General features: G+C 41.1%; 1 protein-coding gene across 3 annotated transcripts in view; it reads right to left on the bottom strand.

Annotated features, from left to right (window-relative positions):
* Positions 1-20,625, bottom strand: part of GRAMD4 (GRAM domain containing 4) — a 72,961-nt gene that overhangs the window by 25,347 nt on the left and 26,989 nt on the right. For all 3 annotated transcript variants that reach the window (XM_030238673.2, XM_018910234.3, XM_009086813.4), the window contains exons 3-4: positions 15,027-15,147; positions 1,902-2,022 (exon numbers count right to left, since the gene is read on the bottom strand). In XM_030238673.2, the coding sequence (XP_030094533.2) occupies positions 1,902-2,022; positions 15,027-15,147 (242 nt within the window). The remainder of the gene's footprint in view (positions 1-1,901; positions 2,023-15,026; positions 15,148-20,625) is intronic.

The raw sequence follows: 20,625 nt of genomic DNA, 5'->3' as shown, positions 1-20,625 counted from the left end.
TGAAATACCACCTGAAAAAAATCCCACTGTAGTGGGTACTGAGAATAAGAGGGAAGGCCTAATCTATCTTTTATCTCAAGCCTTGGTGCACCAACACTCTGAATACTGTTCAAACTCTTAAAACAATTAAAGAATGGCAACTGCATTGATGAAGGGGGTGGAGTACTCTTAAAGAAAGTGGAAAAGCTGGAACTTTTTAGTCTGAAGAGAGCGTAAGAGAAGAAAGGACTCATTAAGGATGGCAAATAAACTGAATGCTGAACAGTAATTCACCAAATCTTACAAATCTGTCACTACAGGGCACTTCTTGAAACCACTATAAAATCGGTTAAAAAGGAAAGGAAATAAAATGCTTCTTTAAGAGGGGACTTCTGTAATGTGTTGTCTCCATAGTTTCCAGAAGAAGAGAACTCCAGCAATGAACAGTGTTAAATAAATTCATGGATAACAGGTCTGCCAACAGAGACTGAAGTGAAAGACTGCAACGTACCTTCTGACACCCATAAATGAAGTGTATGTGAATGCTTACAGTGAGTGGTTGAGGGAACAGGGGCTGTTTAGCCTGGAGAAAAGGAGGCTCAGGGGAGATCTCACTGCTGTCTACAACTGCCTGAAAGGAGGTTGTAGCCAGGTGGGGATCAGCCTCTTCTCCCAGGTAACAAGCTATAGGACAAGAAGAAATGACCTCAGGTTGCACCGGGGAGTTTTAGACTTGGTATTAGGAAAAATTCCTTCACCAAAAGGGTTCTCAAGCACTGGAACAGGCTTCCAAGGGATGTGGTTGAGTCACCATCCCTGGAGGAATTTAAGAGACATGTAGATGTGGCTCTGGACTGCATGGTTTAGTGGTAGCCTCAGCAGTGCTGGGTTAATGGTTGGACTCGATGGTCTTAAAGGTCTTTTCCAAACTAAATAATTCTATGATTCCATGGGAGCAGCAGGCAGACAGAGAACAGAAAGAAAATAGGCCCACATGTTTCCTATAAATAGCTCCTAGTTCTATTGCTACCAGTGGATGTGGACTGGCCTGAGAGGGAAGGTATTTTTACACCTGAGTACAGAACAAAGTGGGAGGCTGGGAAGAATTTGCGTGGCACTGGGAGACCACATATCCAGGCAAAACATTTTGCCTGTCTGCTCTTGCTTGTCACCTCTAAGTAAGTGGCAGTGCTTAGCACGTGATCCACAACTCAGCCTGTGTGCTGATGACAGCACTTGGTGGTGAGCCACAGATCCTGCTGCTCAGCCCAGTAATCTCAGCTGCTGCCGGGGAAGATACAACAGCAGCTATGTACACAAGGGGTCTAGAACAACTAAGCAACTGCTGTAGTCAGAAGATCTGTGGAGCTAAGCAGAGTAAGGAGAGACAACATCAAATGGGATGCCCCTGAGGCTGAAAGGAGCATGGGGAGGTGTTTCCATTTGTCACTGAAAGGCTCGGATTTCAGTTACTCACATGTATTTAGGGCTTTTCTGTGGCACTGGGACATCCTTGCTGCTGCTAGAGTAAGAGTAACAAAGACTGGGCAGTCTGGAGAATACACAGGTTTTGGGAAGGATAAGCATTTGCAATGGCTTGGCAAAGGCTCTGGCATTCAGTAGCTCCAGGCAGGCAAGAACCCAGAGGGAGAGCATCAGAAGAGGTGAAATGAAAAACATCTCAACCAGAAAGTGTCATGGCACTTCCACAGCTTCAGCAGTATGTATGGCCAAGGAACTCATATGTACAGGAATGTTAATTATGTCTTTTTACAGGACAACATAGACAGCTGCTCTCTTTGTGACCAGTAATTTATTTTAAGAGCACCTAGGCCAGAAACATTTGCTTTTACCAGCACTTCCCAGAGCCAGTCAGAGATCTCAAGTGGTTTTAAGCTCCATAGTGAAGATGTTTCTCTTACCTTGCTTTAAGTACTTCATTGACTCTTTGTTCTAGTTCTAATCTCCTCTGACGTTCCTTTTCTAGCTCCTGCCTTAATGTTTCAGCATTTGTTTCTTCTCTCAGCTTCCTGAGCTCCTCCTCTGTTAATTAAAGAAGAAGAAGATAAAGATTTAGTTACCCTGAAGTATTTCTATAAGAAATTTTAAAACCTAATTATGACAGATTCGGTGTGGGGGATTTTTTTTTTCAGCTGTGCTACACCAAATGTGCTCACCAGAAAAAAAAAAAAAGTATTCAAGGACTAGACAGACTTCATAAAAAGCACACAGCTGTATCAAGTACAAAATGTTTCATTACAATTGTTAAGCAAGGAGGAAAATAACTCCAAAGTTTTCTTTTCAATATGCAAAATAAGCCCTGGTACAAGCAATCTTTACTTAAACATGACATACTCTTCATTCTCCAAAGAAATAATCATCAGGAAAGGCTGTCTAATGCTAACACCAGAGGTCATAACAGCAACAAGAAAAAAAACTATCTGCTTTCTTCCCTCATGGCTGTGGGTGGGAAAACACAAAACCATAAACTCAAAAGAAGTTCTACGATGCCATATAAACCCAAGCCCATCAATTTCTGGCAGTGAGTCAGACAGTCCCTCTATGAGCCTCAGCGCATTATAATTTTAAGAAAGGGTTGTGAAACAAGAAACTAAGTTAAAATTTTTACACTTTCCCAGGTTATTGTATGCCCTACTAACTTCCATGTAATAATTATATATAAAAATATACTCACATATTTACTTATACAAACACATACACACTCTCACAACATTTTCCACAAGAAGTTAGTATCAAGTATGTATAAGGCTTTTTTGTGGCTAATTAGCCTTGCTTTTTGTCACTGGCAGTGTCCTTGCTCATGACCTTATTTTACTCTAGAGCTAAAATGGGGTCACTACTGCTGACAACTTTTCCCAGATAGGCATACATGAGACATGGCAAAAATAAGATTGGGAATCTCTTTTTTTTTTTTTTTTTCTTTTTAAACCAAAATTTACTTTACATTTTTTTCTCCAGTATGTTTTTTAAGCTCAATCACAACAATCAATAGCAGAACAGCAGGTGTATTTCAAGTTTACAGCAAACCAGAAGAGAAATTACTTTCTATTTCCACTACCATTACAAGAACAACAGGTTCAGGCTTTTTACATTGTTTTACAAGACTGGAATACCATTTTATACCCTCCAGAGGGTTGTTACACAATGTCTTTTGTTTCTTCTCATGTACTGCCTTCTAAATCTTTGATAATCAGAGAATTTTGGTATGTGAGCCTCAGTGACTCCAACCACCAAGCTCCTTGAGAAGGACTAAAGCCACAGTGCAAACGTCCAGAGGAACTGAGGCACTCTCTGTGACCTGCAGGAAGCCCTGTGCAGGGTGTCCCATCACTTCATCTGCTGACTGTCTGCACTCCTGCAGCAGAGTAGAAGCCTCGGAGCACCAGAATTGAGAGAAGATGGGAAGATACATGAACCAAGGGGACAACACTGTGGCTTCCACTGTGAGGCTACAGACTGAACTCCACCAAAAAGAAAGGAGTGCTGTTACCCATCTCCCACTGAGAGACAGTGACCCTGGGATGAAGAGCTGGAGCACAGAAACCACCAGGTTATCCTCCAGCAACTGAAACTGAGAATCCCCAAGGGTGGGCTAGGGAAATGCCACTGGTGCAGAAGGTATTGTCTCTCCTGTAAATAAATGGAAAGATATGGATATAAGGGCAGACTTCTACATGGGGCTGTTCCTAATTACGTATCCACAAGGAATTTTAAATCCAACAAGAAAACTAAATTTGTAATTAATTTACCCTACATTCAAGGGCTTGCCTTGTTCCAGAACAAGAGCCTGCACACAGCTGAGGGGAAACATCTGTTGCACTTCAAATGCACTGGGGCTTGTGCAATATTATGAAGACATCACAGAAAGTTCCAAAGCTTGATAGAGATGCTATCTTCTCAAGACCATTAAAGGGAAAAAATTCTTCATTACGCATTTTTTGTTTGATTAAAGAGGAAGTGACCATGCATTTTGTGTACATAAAAAACCACACACATTATAAATTAACCTCAATGTCCTTGAAAGTCAGATTTTCCAGCTTGCTTAATTCCAGCTGTTCTGATTGAGCTACATCTTGTACTACTAAAACCAAAACAAAACCTCCAGAAATTGTACCTCTTGTCCTCCAAAGAGGACAAGCAGTGCCAAATATTCTTTATGGAAAGAGGCAGAGTTAAAAGGTGCACAGTGAAAGAGGCAGAACTCCTATAAAACCAACAAAAAAAATATACAACATCCAATCCTTAAGGAATGTCATAGCATTACATTTCAGAGCATTTCCTAACCTTCCCATACATGACCACAATTCAAATCCACCTCATCAAGTCCTTAAAGCAGTATTTGTTGCTACTTTGGCAGCAGTGTGGTCTGGCACTGTAAAACCTTCGTGTTCAGTTAGTTAAATACTCCTAAGTCTGCTAAGCAACAGAAGCCACAGAGAAGTGAAGGGGGGAGAGTTCTTCCTTGCTCTCTCTCCTGAAATAATCGACCTTTTGGCCAAGCTGATCTACACTTTTAAAGCAAATTTCTCTGTCCCTGAAGAGCCCTGCTGCAGACTGACTGAAGCTGGCTACAAACAGCAGAGGTCACAGATCCCTGAGAAGAATACATAAGAATATTTCACCATGGTATCTATCTAGTGAGTTTTACAGATGAGTACCCTCCATGATGATGAGAATGGAGGGCTCCTTGGATTTCATCTTCAGTCAGTCAAAATTCAAACATCCTCTCCCCTCTGCACACGATAAAACATCAAGCTTCAAGGTTCCAGATTATTCAGTTTCCATAATTTCCTTCCCAGGCACATCCATCATGGCTCACTATCTCCTCCAAGGAAAGAAACATTAAAATATTGCTGGAGGCTCAGTGCATGTCTTAGCTGGACACTCAGGTGAATGAGCAGCCATAAAGGTGACCTGGTTAGAGGGGGGAAATCACTAAAAGAAGAAAGTGTCTGATGAAATACTGACAGAGAAAATGCTGGTATGCCTGGGAACTAGACCTGGGAGCCAGAAGCAGTGTTGAGAAGTGTAGCTGGCCTCTCTGAAATGCACAGCCTGGTACCTAGAAACCTGAGACACCCTGAGATACCATTGATACGCACAAAAACAAGGAACCACAACAGCCACTTATTCTGAAAAGGTGAAAAGAAGTCTGAAAACAGGGAAAACATCCTGAGGAAGTAAGACTTGGTAATTGCCACTGGCTATTTTATTTTTCTAGACTGTTTCCTTTTTCCTGTTTTTGCAGGAACAAGAAAACAGTCTAGAAAAATAATAATTAGCATGAGAGAACAGAAAACATCTGCTGGCTATTCTGGGTGAAACATAGAAATTAACAGCATCTATTGGCTGCTGAAGTGGTGTTGCCCTACACTTCTTATTTCTGTCTGATATGACTTAATTTTTATCCAAAACAAAACTTCTCTCTCCAAGAACTTTGCATGCTGCACATACTTTTCCTTTCCTAAACAGGATGAACCCTTCACACAAATTTTCTAAGAGATCTTGGACCCTCACCCAGGACAATTTCCTCCAACATTTGGGATGGTGTGGCCCATTCTGATATCTGTCCAATAAGATGAATACTGGTATTAATGTAAACCATATATAAATAATATAAATATAATATATAAATATAAGAATATAAATAATCCATCATAATTGCATTTTCTGTGGTTTTACTGGAAAGTTTGCTTCATTAATGAAAAGTTTGCAGTAGCCTGTAACAGTATATACATACTTGGTTGCTGCCATACTACTGATTGTTCCCAGGAATTCGTAATAGCTCAATATATACTTTTATACACACACACACACACACACACATATATGTATATATTTGAGTTATAAATCATACATACAGTTGCTAGCCACAATTTTTGTGACAATATGTAATGAAGTAGAGAATTTAGAGTAAAAAACCTCCATGCCTTTGAGTCTTAGAGAAGCCTATGAACTCAGTCACAACCTCTAAATACCTACACACTGGGTAACTCGAGGTTTTGACAGCAAGTGTGACTCTGAAAAAAATGCTTTAGAAGCTCTCTAGCAAAGTCAACTCATGAAGAAAAGCAGAACAATATCTGGATGCTACTGATCTTTTAAAATGAGCTATAAAAGTCTTTCAGACAAGGCAACAGTGGTGTTTCAATGATAGTAATCATTACACTTCTTATTGCATTGTAAACCCTAGGAGAATTGACCCCATAGTAAAGACCATCATCAGTGATGTATCTCACAGTTTACCAAAAAAACTTAAACATTTCAGTTTTTCTACAGCATTCTATCCTCAATGAAGTGTAATGGAACTGTTGCACCTGAACTCTAAGGATTTGACAACTCAAACTGAAAGACTTAGCATTTCAAAAAGTTTAGCTGCATACCACATAACTGCTAAAAGACAGCAGCACCCAGTGTTTTGTGGCATCATCTTACAGCATCAGCCACTACAGCAAATGAAAAATTTCAATTTGCTCCTCAGACTACTCACCTGTAAGAAAGGTTCTGATAAAAAGCACTTTAATACCCAAGTATTTAGTATTCAGTATTTAGTTCTGGTGAGACTAACAGAATGTGAGTAGTGTTTAGAAAAGAAGGATGATACATCAGGCTAGAAAGGCGTGGCAGAATGTTGGATATCTAATTCAAAACTGCTTGTGCAGTAAAGCGGATGTTTGCCTTAATCCCAGGATTGGAGGTAGATTAGGGAGCCTCCTCGTAGCTGTTTTATATAATACCATTTCTTCCCAGACCTACAGATATGTTGCAACAGCCCCCTCTGGGACAAAGGGGGATGACCAAAAATTTATTTCAGAGCAGAGGTAGAGACTGCCAGTCACTGTTTCTAGCTACCTGAATTCAGTCTAGTGTTAAATCTAAGGAATTTAATCTGAGTTAAAAACTAGAAACAGCAAAAAGCATGAGTGCAACCCTGTCATATTTACATGGGGAAACACCAGTACTTAACAGGACAAAAATAACCCTTCTACATCTATGTTAATCATGGTAAATCTCCTTACAACCCTTTGAACATTACTTGAGTTCAAGTATGTTATTTAATTGTTACTAAACACATTAAATCCAACCACACACTTTCAATCTGGATCTCACCAGTTGTGCTGATGGAGCTGTCTCCAGGGCAGGCAGCTTCCACCCCTGCCAGACCCCCAATCCCTACAGAAAGCTAACTTTGTCCCACGTAAACCCACTATATGACACTACTAACAAAATGTCAGGAGTCTGAAAACATCAGATATTTTTATCATCATAGACACTGAAGAGCTTTCAGTCTTCACCATTAAAACCAGCAGCAAATGTGCTGTGAAAGACGTGGAACAGCTCCATCGATTATGATAAAGCAAGCAAGAAAAAATATTGTCTGACCAACAAACAGTGATGGAGGAAGAACCTGCAATGGAATTCCTTAAACTGTTTTTTCCCTGCTTACACTAACCCTGGAATTTACATACTCCTAAGAAGACATGGTCACAATTCATAGCTGTAACTAGAGAGAACTTAACTGTGCATTATTCGTTACCTGGTCTTCTGACCCATGATTCTCCTTCTCCAGGGCATATGTTTTTTCCATCAGTGACTTGAGAACTATGGAGATTGCCAAGGAACTTATCATAAATCTACCCAAAAGATTTCAGATAAAAGATTAACATTTTGATCCCAGACATTGTGAGCTATTCTACTTTGCATGGCAGATGCTTGGCAAAGTGCTTCTTTAAGCCATCATTCTAGCAGCTCCACTTCATTAACTGTCCTTTCTTCTTTAAGTCACCTCTTAAGGTCATGCCGTCTTTCATGCTTGGATTTCTACACTTCACTTGGGAATCTCAAAGCTCACTGCTTAGGAGGATTACTCCAAGGATTTTATGAAGGAAGAGCCTAAAAATGTCCTTTGTCAAAATGGATACCAGTATTCTTGCTCTCCATAAGTCTTCCAGAGATGAGCAACAACTGGTCTGGAAGAACACCTTTTTTTTGTTTGGTGGTTTTTTGTTTTTTTTTTGCATTTGTGAACACCTTGATTTGTCAATTTAATGGCTCTCCCTTGTGGTCAGGCCTCTTGCTTGTTTGCATGAATCTTTCATACAGAAAAAAAATATTTTCTAATAGGAATATTGGTGTTATAAAAAGATAAAAGGCAGATAGAATCATTAAAGATTAAGTATCTTTACTGAGTACATATCCTTCCCTCCTCTCTGCCCGTTTTATATAGGCATGTTGGTAGAGTGGAGAAGTGAAACAGATAAATATAAACCCCACATTTTCAATATCACCTTTCTCCAGCTAAGTCTGCACACACCAAAACAAAGAAGTGACCTGTCATTTTTCAGAACCAGTCATGCCAATTTCCCTTTAAGAACTTTAACACAGTTTGGCAGTTAAACAATCACCTTTTGCTTTGTTTTGTTTCCATCATTCCTTTGTGCTTCCCTTTGCTCTTCCAAAGACAGAGCTCCTGCCCCAGTACTTACTCTAAGCAGAGCTTTAGAGGACCAGTTTTTGAGCCTCTTTGCATATGCCTACAGAACAGGGAGCAGCGTGCTGACAGGGCTCCTGCTCTGCTGATAAGAAATAAGCCAACTCTGATCCAGAGACAGTGAAGGGAAGGCAGAGTCTGAGCCATCATCCTCTCTCAGTCAGTTAACATTCACTGGTACTCTTCTTCTCACCTGAACAGCAGGAGTTTCATATAAAGTGCTCTCTCTTTCATGTGATGAGGAAGACTGATTTACAAAACACATCATATTTGATGAAGTATTCTTCCTCTGTGCAAGCTGTTCCAGCCTCCTCTCTCATCATTCCTGTTATGTCCTACTTGGATTGTGTGAGGTTAGAAATAACTGAGATGCCATTGCTATGGTTTGTACAAAATCATTATGCTAACTACCAATTATTAACTTTACATTTACATTTAATGCTTTCAGTGGAGCTTTATCATGTTGTAATAGACACAGACCTGGATCATTTCCCCTTCATTACAGAACAATTTTTAACTACACTTCCTGAAAATATAGCTTACTGAAACAGACCCCCTTCTCAAAACATCAAGTGGAAAGTTTTGTATTGCTAGATACACTTAAAAGTTCAGCTTAAAAGCCATGAAAAACACTGCTCCTCTATGAATTTTCAGAAATTTCAGAGAATAAAAATGCCAGAAGTGTTGCAAAACCCACCTAAAATAAACAGAGCTGCAAAAATGTTGTCATTATTGCAGGAATGGTTTTCACTCTCTGGTTTTGGCAGAAGTGAAACAGTCTATAAATGTTGAAATAACGTCTGGCTTAGGAATAGCAGCAGGCTCTTCCAAGGCTTTCGTGCTACTAAGCTGAGCAGGGAAATGCAGGTTCCACATGGAGCTCCCAAAATCTCTGTCCCAGTTACACGAAGGGCAGAGGCACAACAGTGCTGACCATTGCCCTGCCTGGGTGTTTTCACACCAGCTCTGCAATTAACAAAGCCAAGCTGGGCACACACACAAAAAAAGGCAGAAACAGGCACAGCCCACACACATAACACAGTGTGTAGGTGGGATCTGCTCAAGGCTCCACAGCAGCTCCAACAATACATCCCTCTGAGCACTGTGCTGCATTTTTTGTGGTCCATCAGTCTCATGAAAAGGCACTGTGACAATATGAGACCCAGCAGCATTTGGGCATCTTCATGGACAGCACCACCACCTACATCACGAAGTGCATGCTTTGTACAATGACAAGGGCATAGTGCACAAGCCAGGCTCAGACCAAGGACCAGCCCAGGACTCCAGCCTGCTGCTGTACTGGGATGGAGTCACATCCTTTCCCTCTCCCCTGCTCTCAGGAACCTCATGCTCTTGGAAGCCAAGTTGAGAACGAGCAAAAGCCCAATCGGTCTCTTTCACCAGTCAGAGCAGAGTCCTTGAAGTCCTTGCTCACAACTGCATCCTCCAACAGCATTTCCAGGAAAATGAAGTCAGAGTTGTGGAGCTGGGTTTTTTTTTTCCCCAGGAAGGCTAGAAATGAACTCAACATACACATTGAGTATCTCTGGGTATAAGCAAAATCTTTCCTACACCTCTTAAGAAACTTTCTGCAGTTTTTGAGAAGTCTCCCAGTCAGAAATCAGACCCAGAAAAACTTTAAAATTTGTTAGGAAGCAAATGAGAGCAGCTCTAGTAAAGAGACAGCACTATAGCAAAGCCTGGACTCACATATTTTTACTGCATCATCTCTGGGTGCCCAGGATCAACATGGAAAAATTTTCCAAAAGTCACCATAGGCAAACCAGTCCTCATCAGAGGAACTCTACAATCTCAAAAGAGACATGTGAATCTCCAAGGGACACATATTTAGTGCTAAGGAGTCCAGGATTTTACACTGAAAGAAAGGAAGTTTAGAGGAAGGAGTAAAGGATGTGAGAAACCCAGGGTAAGCTCCAATGCCATAGCACCCTCAGCACGCACCAGCATCAGCACACTCTATTTCAGAGCCCATGGTGCAGCATCAGGATCACTTGGCCAAGGGCTGACCATGTAGCAAGGAATGCCCCACAGCTGGTATTTGGGTCTCTCAGATAAACATAGCAGCTGCTTAATATCTTGCCAGGGTCTCCACCTGCTATGTAAATCAGCTCAAATCAGCTCTAGATTCTGCTTCAAAATTTCTGAACCTAAGGTTCAGATTACAGGCTGCTAAGTCAGTAAGAAAACAGCAAAACCAATGCAGTGAATCTATTCTTCTGCTCTTCTGTAGCTCTGATACTGCAGCTGGTGTGACCCTCATATCAGGAGAAATTAAACCAATTCCAGCTGTGTATTCTGACACAGCTGGAAACTGGGCAGCTTCACTGTTTATTTGTTGCATAGAATGACTGGGACTGTTTGAGGATGTATAAGCATTTCTGCACAGAACTGGACTTTTCAGAATAGGCCTTTTGCTGGTCAGCACACACTTGGCCTCTGAGGTTTAACACTTTCTAACATGTTAATTCTGCCTGAGAATCATGTATGGTTTTCTAGAACTCTACTTCCATGAGGTCAGTATTCTTCTAGGTTGTTCTTAGAAAGAATCATCAGGTCATTTATAACAGAAAGTGTGAGCTAGAGAAAATACTGTGGAGATAGTCACATAAATGGTTCAAAAAGGCACAAGGATGAACAGTGTGCCAGAGCAGAAATTTCAATGGAAAAGCAACATAATCCCAGCATTTGGTATAAACATCATGACTGAGACCACTGATTTGGTGAGACCCTAAAGTCTCCTGCCACATACTGGTGTATGGTGTGGAATGCAAAAACCCCTGTGGGAGATTATATTTCCTTCTAGTACTCTTCATCCTCATGTGAGGTTCCTTTGATTTACCAGTTCATGACTAACCCTCTTCTCTAAGAGTCACCTGGTTTATTCACTCTCAGCTGGTGCTAACCAACTCCTCTTTCCTGAGCTGTTGAATTCCGCATTGCAAAAGGCTTCAACACCCTTGAATTAGAATTAGCTAATACTTCATGTAAGCCACAGGATGCATGTGTGCTCACCAAGCACCTTGTGGCACCAGGACAAGAACACTGATATCTCCAGAAATGCCCTCTATAAGCAGGCAGAGGAAGTAACAGGAAGCAAGGTGTTTACCTCAAACAGAAAAACGTGCAAAAGCAGAAAGACTGTTTTGTTGGTTGTTTTGTCTTTCAAATACAACAGCAGCAAGTACAATTTTATTTTTATTAAGGTACAACCAGGTTTTAAAACGGAAACACTAAAATCACTACTAATCTTAGCATATCAATCTAACTGCCCTGGGTCAGTAGTTGCCTTCCCAAACTGAGCCCTCAACTAGCCCAAGGCAGTGCTCTCCTGTATTAAAAACTAGGTTATAATAACAGGAAGTCCTTTAGAAATAAATTATTCTGATTGTCCCAGCTCCAAGACTAAGCTTTTTCCAACCACATGCACTGGAAACTCCAGCAGACTAAGCCCTTTGCATCCTTCATTCAGCTGGTGTTCCAAGACTTTTTCTGAAGGAACCCACACCAATACCACAAACCCAACAGGCACATTTTCAGCATTCCTATAATAAGGCTCAGAGTGAGCCATTAGATCAAAGAGATTAAGACCATTCCCACACAGACAGGAAAAGCAACTTTAGCCCCTTTAGCTGGGAGAATCAGATGATCCCTCCCCCTTGCTTAAGATATTATCTAAGATCCCATTCTCCACGTGCCTCACCCTCCTGTCAATCCACAGCTTAAATCCCTTGCATTTCCAGACACATTTGATTTGCATTTACAGCTCTGCACATGTTAAGCAATTCCTCTCCATCTTCACATCTCTGGGTGTTTAGATTACCTCTTTGCTAAAGAAGGCATTCATTCATCTGGCATCTCAGATGAAGATATTTCCCCCTTAGAGACAACAGCTTGTCTCCATACCTACTTGCTCTGGATTTCCCCTGCAGCTTGTAGAGGCTACAGCTACAGGTTTGGGATGTGTTTCACTGAATGTACTACTCAGCCAAACTGCACCCATTGCTTATGCCTACTAACAGCTGAATGGAGTTTAGAGAAAAACTTTAGCCAGGCACCTCAAATTACAGACCCACATTGACCTGCAGCTGTGTAATGTATGTGTACATTACACATGACATAGAGCTGAGAGGAGATCTCTCCTCCTTAAACCTTCTGGCTGATGACACCAATACAAATAAAAGTACAGAAGAGCCCAAAAAAAAGTCAGAATCAAGCTGATAACAAGTAGAATCACAGCACATTAAAAAGCAAATGCATTAGACTTCAGATATTTCCCTCATTAACTAGCAATTGCTTTCATTTTTGCATGCCCAGCTGGAGGAAATGGAGTACGTGGATAAGGCAAACAGTTTATGCAAAACCACAATCATAGCAATGTGTCCTTAAGGGATTCCATAATTAAAAATAGTATGGAGATACTGCAGAGCAACTAGCCTTCCTAAAGATACCTACTGCAGCAATAGGATTTTAAAAAAATAATGGCCAGGCTTTCTTCCAAGGGCAAACCAAAGTGAACCAACTGCACATTTCAAGAATGTTTTTCTGCAGACCATTAGTTCACTTTTGGGAAGAAAACAATAAAGAAGCATTTCTAGTATCAAAAATTCCAAACTAACTCAAAAGAGAAGGAAAAAGGAAAGGTAAGAACTCAGGAGCCATACACAAAAGCTGAACTTCTACTTCATTCCAACTGACAAACATGGTGACCTCTTTCATCCCAAAATTTTGAATGGAAAGTGGCCAAATAAGGGATAAGCTTTATTTTACTTATTTCTCAACCAGACTATGATTCTTACTCTTGTTTTTATGTACAGAGTTACAACCAATTCGTCAGGACAACACTGTCATTTCAACTACAGCTAACATCAGGCTCTGGTGAAGAGGTGAGGGCTGGAGACACCCCTGGCTGACTCAAGGCACCCAGCTGAACCACCCCACTGGCCTGAACCCCCAAACATCTGCTCAAAGTTTACAAAAAGGGATAAACTTTATCCTCCTTATCCTTCACCTTAGAGTTCACTACAAAGGTCTGTGCAAAGGAAAAATGATTTAGCTACAAATAACAGTTGATCAGAAGGTTTTCAAATTACAGCAGGAACCTGAAGATTACCAATATTCACAAACCTGCGTGACCCATTTAGTTACTGTAAGAACACACTAGAAAGGAGAATGAATTCACTGGCCATGGAAGTGCCTGAGAGCTCTACCACGTTTGTACATCAAAAAGCACATCCTACTTCAAATCAGAAATCAGTTCTGCTAAGTCCTGCTCCTTCTGATGCGCATTAGATTGCACCGAGAAATCACAGGTGTCCAACCTAGCCTAAAAACAGCTGTGTAACAGGAGCTTAAGCAATGGATCTTTGGGGATGGAAGGAGTACATGGTAACTGTGTACCAAATAGTTAAATAATTCAAGTAATCACTGAAACTAACAAGGCAAGTCAAACAGATCTTTCAGTTTTTGCCTGACATTCCAACCATGATACCTCTTCCAGGTATCGGTGATAGTTGACAGCAGCTTGTTAGGAATTCCTGCCCAGTCTCCTTTATCAGGCCAGGGGGAAAACATATCAAAGAAATATTGTCAAGTAACAAACAAGTCACAGAAAATTAATGACAAATCCTTGAGAACATGCTGAAGATAAAAACCTAAGTCTTGTCATTGGATTATAGCCTAGAAATTGAAAAGAATCTATAGTCTTGTTATTTCTACTCCTTAGAAAATATCTGACAAGCTTTGAACACATAAAAACTACCCTCATATTCTGAAGTTCATAAAAAAAATAATAAAATGGCCATTTTGGGAAGCAACTGAGCAAGAATTCTCATTCGTTTATTAGAGACATCTCTACTTGTATCAAATTATGTTGTTTTCCATTTTTCTGTTTTTAACTATCCTGTCTTAAAAACCAACAGTTCAGACCTGCTGAGATAAAACCCCCAAAATCTTGCAGCTGCCTCTAGCCATGAATGACAACTTTTTTCATTATACACACATATGTACACATATACAAGCATAAACCCCCAAAATCAGCACTTTAAATCTCTAGACATTCTTCTCTGTATTTCTTACACCACTTCCCAATAATACACATCATGTTAAGAGACACGTTTTTAAGGTGCATTACTTGCTGAAACAGCTGCCACGAAAATGAACTGGTCTCCCCTTCAAAAATGTCTTCTTAGCAATTACTACTAGAAAGAAAATCACCTATTACAGCACATTAAGGTTGACTCAGTTCTAAGACAACCAGCAGATGTCAACATCAAGACTTCAACTACACAGCTTTTGTCACATAGTGAGTACATTGTGAGGAATGCAATGAGGAAAAAAATACCCAAGTGACCCAGAAACCCTGGGAATGCTTTAAAGTTCTTCTTAGGGAAGCATAAAGCCATGTACTATCTGCACATCAGCACACCTCAAAATTCTGATGCCAACTCCTGCAGTTAGAGAAACATTATTTCAGAAGGCCTAAACTCTTCCCCTCCACAGAGCATTTTATACTTACGTAAAAAGTGTTTTTCCAGTAAGGCTATTTCCAGGTGACCTTTGATCTCATTCAGTCTGTCAGACTCTGTTCTGTTAAAATCCTGGACTCCTGAAGCCATGATGATGGTCCCTGGACCAGCCTATAAGAAAGCCAGAACATACTGAAAGTTCAGAAGGATTTTATTTATTTTTTGTGTGTGTGTGTGTGATTGAAATACATCAACTGATTTCTGGGGCAGTAAAGAAACAAGCATGGGAGAAACATGCAAGATCAACAACTCTACATGCCTCTTTCAGCATCAGATTACTAAAATAAGTGAATGAAAGCTAATCAAATGTGAGTTTACAGAACACACTTCTGCAAACCTTGGGAAAGCACAGAAAACAAGTATTTCCCACCACCACCCTCACCAGTTCTACTGCATCATCATGTAACCCCTTCTTCTGCTGACTGAAAAGCCATATTTATACTACCCCACTCCTCTTCCCATAGAATGAATGGTCAATGGTACACACTTTAAACATAAAATTGTGAAGCTGGCAAAACTAATACTTTTCTAGATAATTATTGAGCTATTGGGAAACACATATTGTATATTTCATATCCATCTATGGAATGTGTAATTCTCAAGATCACAGTCTCTCAGCAAGGAAGGGGTTCCCCACTCCCCCACAACAGTAATTCTCCCAGTAACTCCAGAAGGATGTTGTTGGTGCCCAGGAGCTCACCCTGGCAGGCTAGGAGAGTGGGAAATCAGAATACTACATGCCTCAATAGATTTACCAGCACCTCCTGAATGAACTCAACAGAAAATACTGAAAATACTGCAGAAAGAGGGAATTAAAAAGCAATTTGATTAGTTAGTGAGACCACTGACAACCACCACCTCCAAGAATTAAACACAGAAAAACCCCAAGCCCACAGAGCAAAAGGCAGATGATGCCTTCTTTCTCTCATAAAGTGGGCATTTTCAGACAGCAGGGAAAAGGGTGGGTGAGGGCATCTCCTGGGTAATGGTAGCTCAGTGCTTGTGTACAGTCCACACCAGGTATGAAAAATCTGTCAATGAGAGTTACAGGAGTTACTCTAGTAGCTTATCCTCAAAACCAAAGGGATAGATTACAGAAGCCTACATCTCAAAAATGATCTCAAGACAAAAAGGAATTTATTTACGTATTCTGACTATTCCCCACTCCTTGTTTGAACCCTGAAAACATACAGAAACTGTATTCCTTTTGCATGCATTTAACCATGACAGCTTAAATTACATACATATATAAATTCAAGTAATCTACAGAAGACATTAAATAAGACATTTTCTATGTTTCAGGAAAGATGTGCAGAAAGCTTACTGATAGCAAAGTACTTTCACAGTTGGGATTGATTTGCACTTTCAAGATAAAACAGTGTGGAAATAGCTATTAAACATCTGTTTTCTTGTTTGCACTGAAACAGACTTTAAGAACAGATCCTGAGTTTAAGCCTCAGAATTTGTCTGTACAGGCATATCAGCAATCTGTAGGCAGCTAGTGCCCAGCATTTACCTAGCACCAACTCCCCACCTGGGCTTGCTCAACACAGCGCCGAGCAGAGATGCTATTTCCAGTCCCCTAAGCAGCACCCACCCACACAGCACTCTGTCAACGCTGCTGGCCCTGAGGAGGAGCAGGAGCTGTTAGCTCAGCAGCAGCCTTGGGATACTTCCCATTTTGGAGCTGGCACGAATCACACCACAGCAGAGAGGGACAGAGCCCGGGGCAGTCCTCACACCGGAGCTGCAGCACAGCACCCTCCTCACCATGCCCACATTTCCCATCACTCCTGCCTTTAGCCAAGGAGGTGCAGTGACAGATGCCATTTGCAACTGCTCCAGCCACTGCAGAAGATTATCAGAGACTCTTTTCAGATGAGCACAGGATGCAAATTAACCTCTGTGTTGATCTGATGCAAATTAACCTCTGTGTTGATCTGATGCAAATTAACCTCTGTGTTGATCTCTTATCTACAGAGCTGGGCTGTGTTTCTTTACAGTGCAAGATTTAGTGCTATCACTTGCCAGACATTTGGAGAGCCCCAAGGAGGATGGTGTGGCTGAAGCTGAAAAGCAGCACCCTTACAACACACTCCATATGCAGGCACAAGGGAAGTGATATTAAATTCAGACTGCTGCCCAGGTGTTAATGCATGGCTTTCTGTACACCCACATCTAGCACATAGGGACAATCTCTGTCCCAGCTCACAGGATTTCACAGGGAGCTGTCTGAAGAAACAGTGCCACTGCTTAAATATTTTATTGATAAATAAATAAAATCACATACAGGACAAAGAGCAAGGTGCTGTACTCAGAAGAAATGTGCCTGGATTCTGGGCATCAGCCCCATGCTTAGACAGCAGCTGGTCCCCACCCCAGAAAAATGAGGACAGGAAAAAGAAAGGGGCTAGCAAATACCTAAGCATATTCAAGTTTTCATCCTCACTGAAGGTACTCAATATATTTTACCCAAAGATGTGCTACAGTTCAGAAATATGCCTGAGAGAGAACCAGCTCTGCTTTTGCTTCTTCAGAGCTGTTGAGCCAATAATTAAAGCCCAGGATGCCTTAACTGTGCCTCTAAGGAAGAAGGAAAGAGCAAGAGGTGCGTAGCACTGGGGAGAGTGATACCAGTTAACATGAGTCATTCTTACAGTTTCCAAATATGTTTATCTGCTAAAGCATTGGATCCAAGCAGCTGACATCCACAGATGGGTTAAAAATCAGAAGGTACACATCTTTAAACTAGCTACAATAGGTTAAAATGACCTTCTAACTTAGAGAGGAGAAAGAAAATCCACTGAGTTAAAACATAAGGCTGATCACTAGAATACTAGGAGCAAGATAATGTAATTAACATGTAATAGTAAAATGGTTTATTAAGATACACAGTGACACAAGTTTGGTGGTGAACCCAATTTCCGAAATTAACATCACAGCATTTTATAAGTACCATTTAGAAACACTCAGAAAAACTGAGGACGCCCAGGACAGTGATATGGAAAACACTTAAGCAGATGTCTCTGTCACTGAAGCTTTTCCCCACACCAACACACCTAAGAAAACAAGAAATAAGGTCTCTACATTTGCTGAAGGTCAACTGCCTGCCTCTGAATTCAAAAAAGTCCCTCTGTCTGAAGCTAGCATATCTGGTTCAATTCATGAGTTAACAAAATCCTTGTATTAATTCCAGTTTTATCTGAGTAAAGGTGTCTCCTCTCTGCTGCCTCTGTAGGACAGCACTGGGACTCAGGCTGGATTACCTACACTGCACTGTACAGATGCCCTTTCTAGTTTCTGACTCACAGTAAAAGCCTTGAAGGCTTCCACAGATTTCTGCTTTTCCTTCTGCCTCCCTAGCTTTGACAGCATTTGACACAGGAGCCCTCTTAAAAGGCTGGCAATCATTATTACTTAGCCAAGACCACGAGCAAGAGGCACCTGGCAGTGCCGAGGAAGACAGAGAAATGCCCGAGGTGAACACAGAGACAGAGGAGTTGAAGGAACACTTCTGACGAGGACAGACTGCCTGTAACCCATTAGCAGAGCTCAGGGTTGCTTGTCCAAGCCACATCCAGCTCCAGATCCAAAACCCTCATCTCCCCACAAAAGCGTTTTCCAAGCTCTCTGCAGTTCAGGCATTTCACAGCAGCACTTCCCAACCCAAGACTTCTCTGCCCTCCCTCTCCATAACCCCTTCATCCTGTGAGCCCTGGGATTTTTTTCTGTGTGCTGCCACTGCTGCTGTACAGACACAGAAAGGGTCCCAGTCACCTCCCAGCTAAGCAGATGTGGATCTGTCCTCTCCACCTGCAGCAGAGCACCTCCTCAGTATCACACAGAAACACAACTGCCCAAATCTATGCTTCGAATTTCCTTCCACAACATCACATATATGTGGACGATTTTTGTCTAAGAATATCTCACAAAATGGTGGTCTAATTTCCAAGTTTGTCATGAACCTGGAGAGGAGCAGTTCTCAAACACAAAGGATGGGGAGCAGTGAGGACACAGCATGCCAACGCCAGGGGAGAAATCATCCACTCAAGTCACTCCTCAGAGCCCAGAAAGTGGCTGGGACACAACACAGGGTAGTTCAAAATAGAAATTTTTAACTTCCATTCATTTGAGGAAAAAAGAGGAGGGAGGAAGTCTTCAGCAATACAACACACTACACAGCTTGTCTCGTGAAGTTCTAGCTTCCTGAGTTTTTCATCTGACACTTCATGTGCATTTTCTTACTTCAAATTATGAAAGGGCTCCCCAAGAATGCTGCAAGAAAAGGAAAAACTCAACAACACTGCTTAAGAATGAAAGCATCTGCATGAATACTTAATCCTTAGTAGCTATTCATGGAAGCATCCCCATACTGGCAATGCTCCTAAACCACAGCTATATTCTACATAAATTTTTAAAAATCTAGTGCTAGCCAGGTTTAGAGACTTTAACTTCTTAACTGTAATGTTTGCATCATGCTTTACACCTTCCAATCACTGTAAATGAGATGACCAACAGAGCAGCATTTGAGGTTTTAATTGACATGTGTCAGGGAAATTAAGGCTATATTGCAAGAGCATTTAAAGTAATGTTTTCTGTACCACAATAACTCAGATTTAATCCTAGCACACTGGCAGGGAACTTGCATAAGTAGATTAGACTGCTTTCAGTACAATATGCCAGATACAAGAGAGCTTTACTAGTAATTCTCACTGCCAGGTTAGTGCCAGCCTCTACAGGTTTAAACACAGTTTGCTCTTTCTCTGCTCTGTGAAGGGGATGTGATCTGTCTGCAACATGTTCATTCATACACCTGCATGCAGAACTGGATCTTGTCTCCCCTTCTGTACAAACAGGAAGGGTAGCACTGAATAAAGGGGACTTTAATTACTGAGCAAGCAACAATGCCTCAATTTCTAATGTCACAACAAATCACATGCTAATTGATTTGGAATAGACCAGGTTCCTCCCTCTACCTATTTTGCAGTTGTGATGATTTTACAAAACAATGTAGAAAGAGCAGTGCTGCATGGAGTGTCTAATACGCTTGCCTTAAAAAAACCCAAACAACCAGCTCTGATAAAGAGGGAATGAAGGAAGAAATTGAGGAAGCCATTCAGGAATTGAAAGAAATGTTTAGCAGAGAGTTAAATTTCTTAACCAGTACTGCTGTCTTGGCAATGATCTGATCACAGCGTCCAAACACCCACAGGGACCTAAGAAAGTACCTCCTATTCAAGGCATATCTGGTAGCTGGGGCACTTAAATGAGAGGGGGAAACCCACACAAGCAAGCAGCCAGCCTGTAAGCTGAATCCAAGCTAGTTCAAATAAAGACACTTTTTGAACAAAAACTCTCAGAAACCACTGAGAATTTAAAGGAAAATATAAATCCTTCCTGCTCCAGAGTCGTTGGACCAGGAGTTAGCTGTGTGCTTTACCTGAACACAGGTTAGGATATTTATTATTGACCTAAATAGGTAAAGCTCAGTTTAAAGATAAAGAACAGGAAATTACTTTATCTGGCCATCCTTTCTGGGCCAGCCTTTTCACAAGGGTATGAATTTTACATGTGTGACTTCAGTAAATC

The sequence above is a fragment of the Serinus canaria genome, chromosome 1A, assembly GCF_022539315.1.
Source record: "Serinus canaria isolate serCan28SL12 chromosome 1A, serCan2020, whole genome shotgun sequence".
NCBI classification, from domain to species: domain Eukaryota; kingdom Metazoa; phylum Chordata; class Aves; order Passeriformes; family Fringillidae; genus Serinus; species Serinus canaria.
Note: the sequence above shows the minus strand (reverse complement) of the source record. Positions and strands in the feature narration are given on the sequence as shown.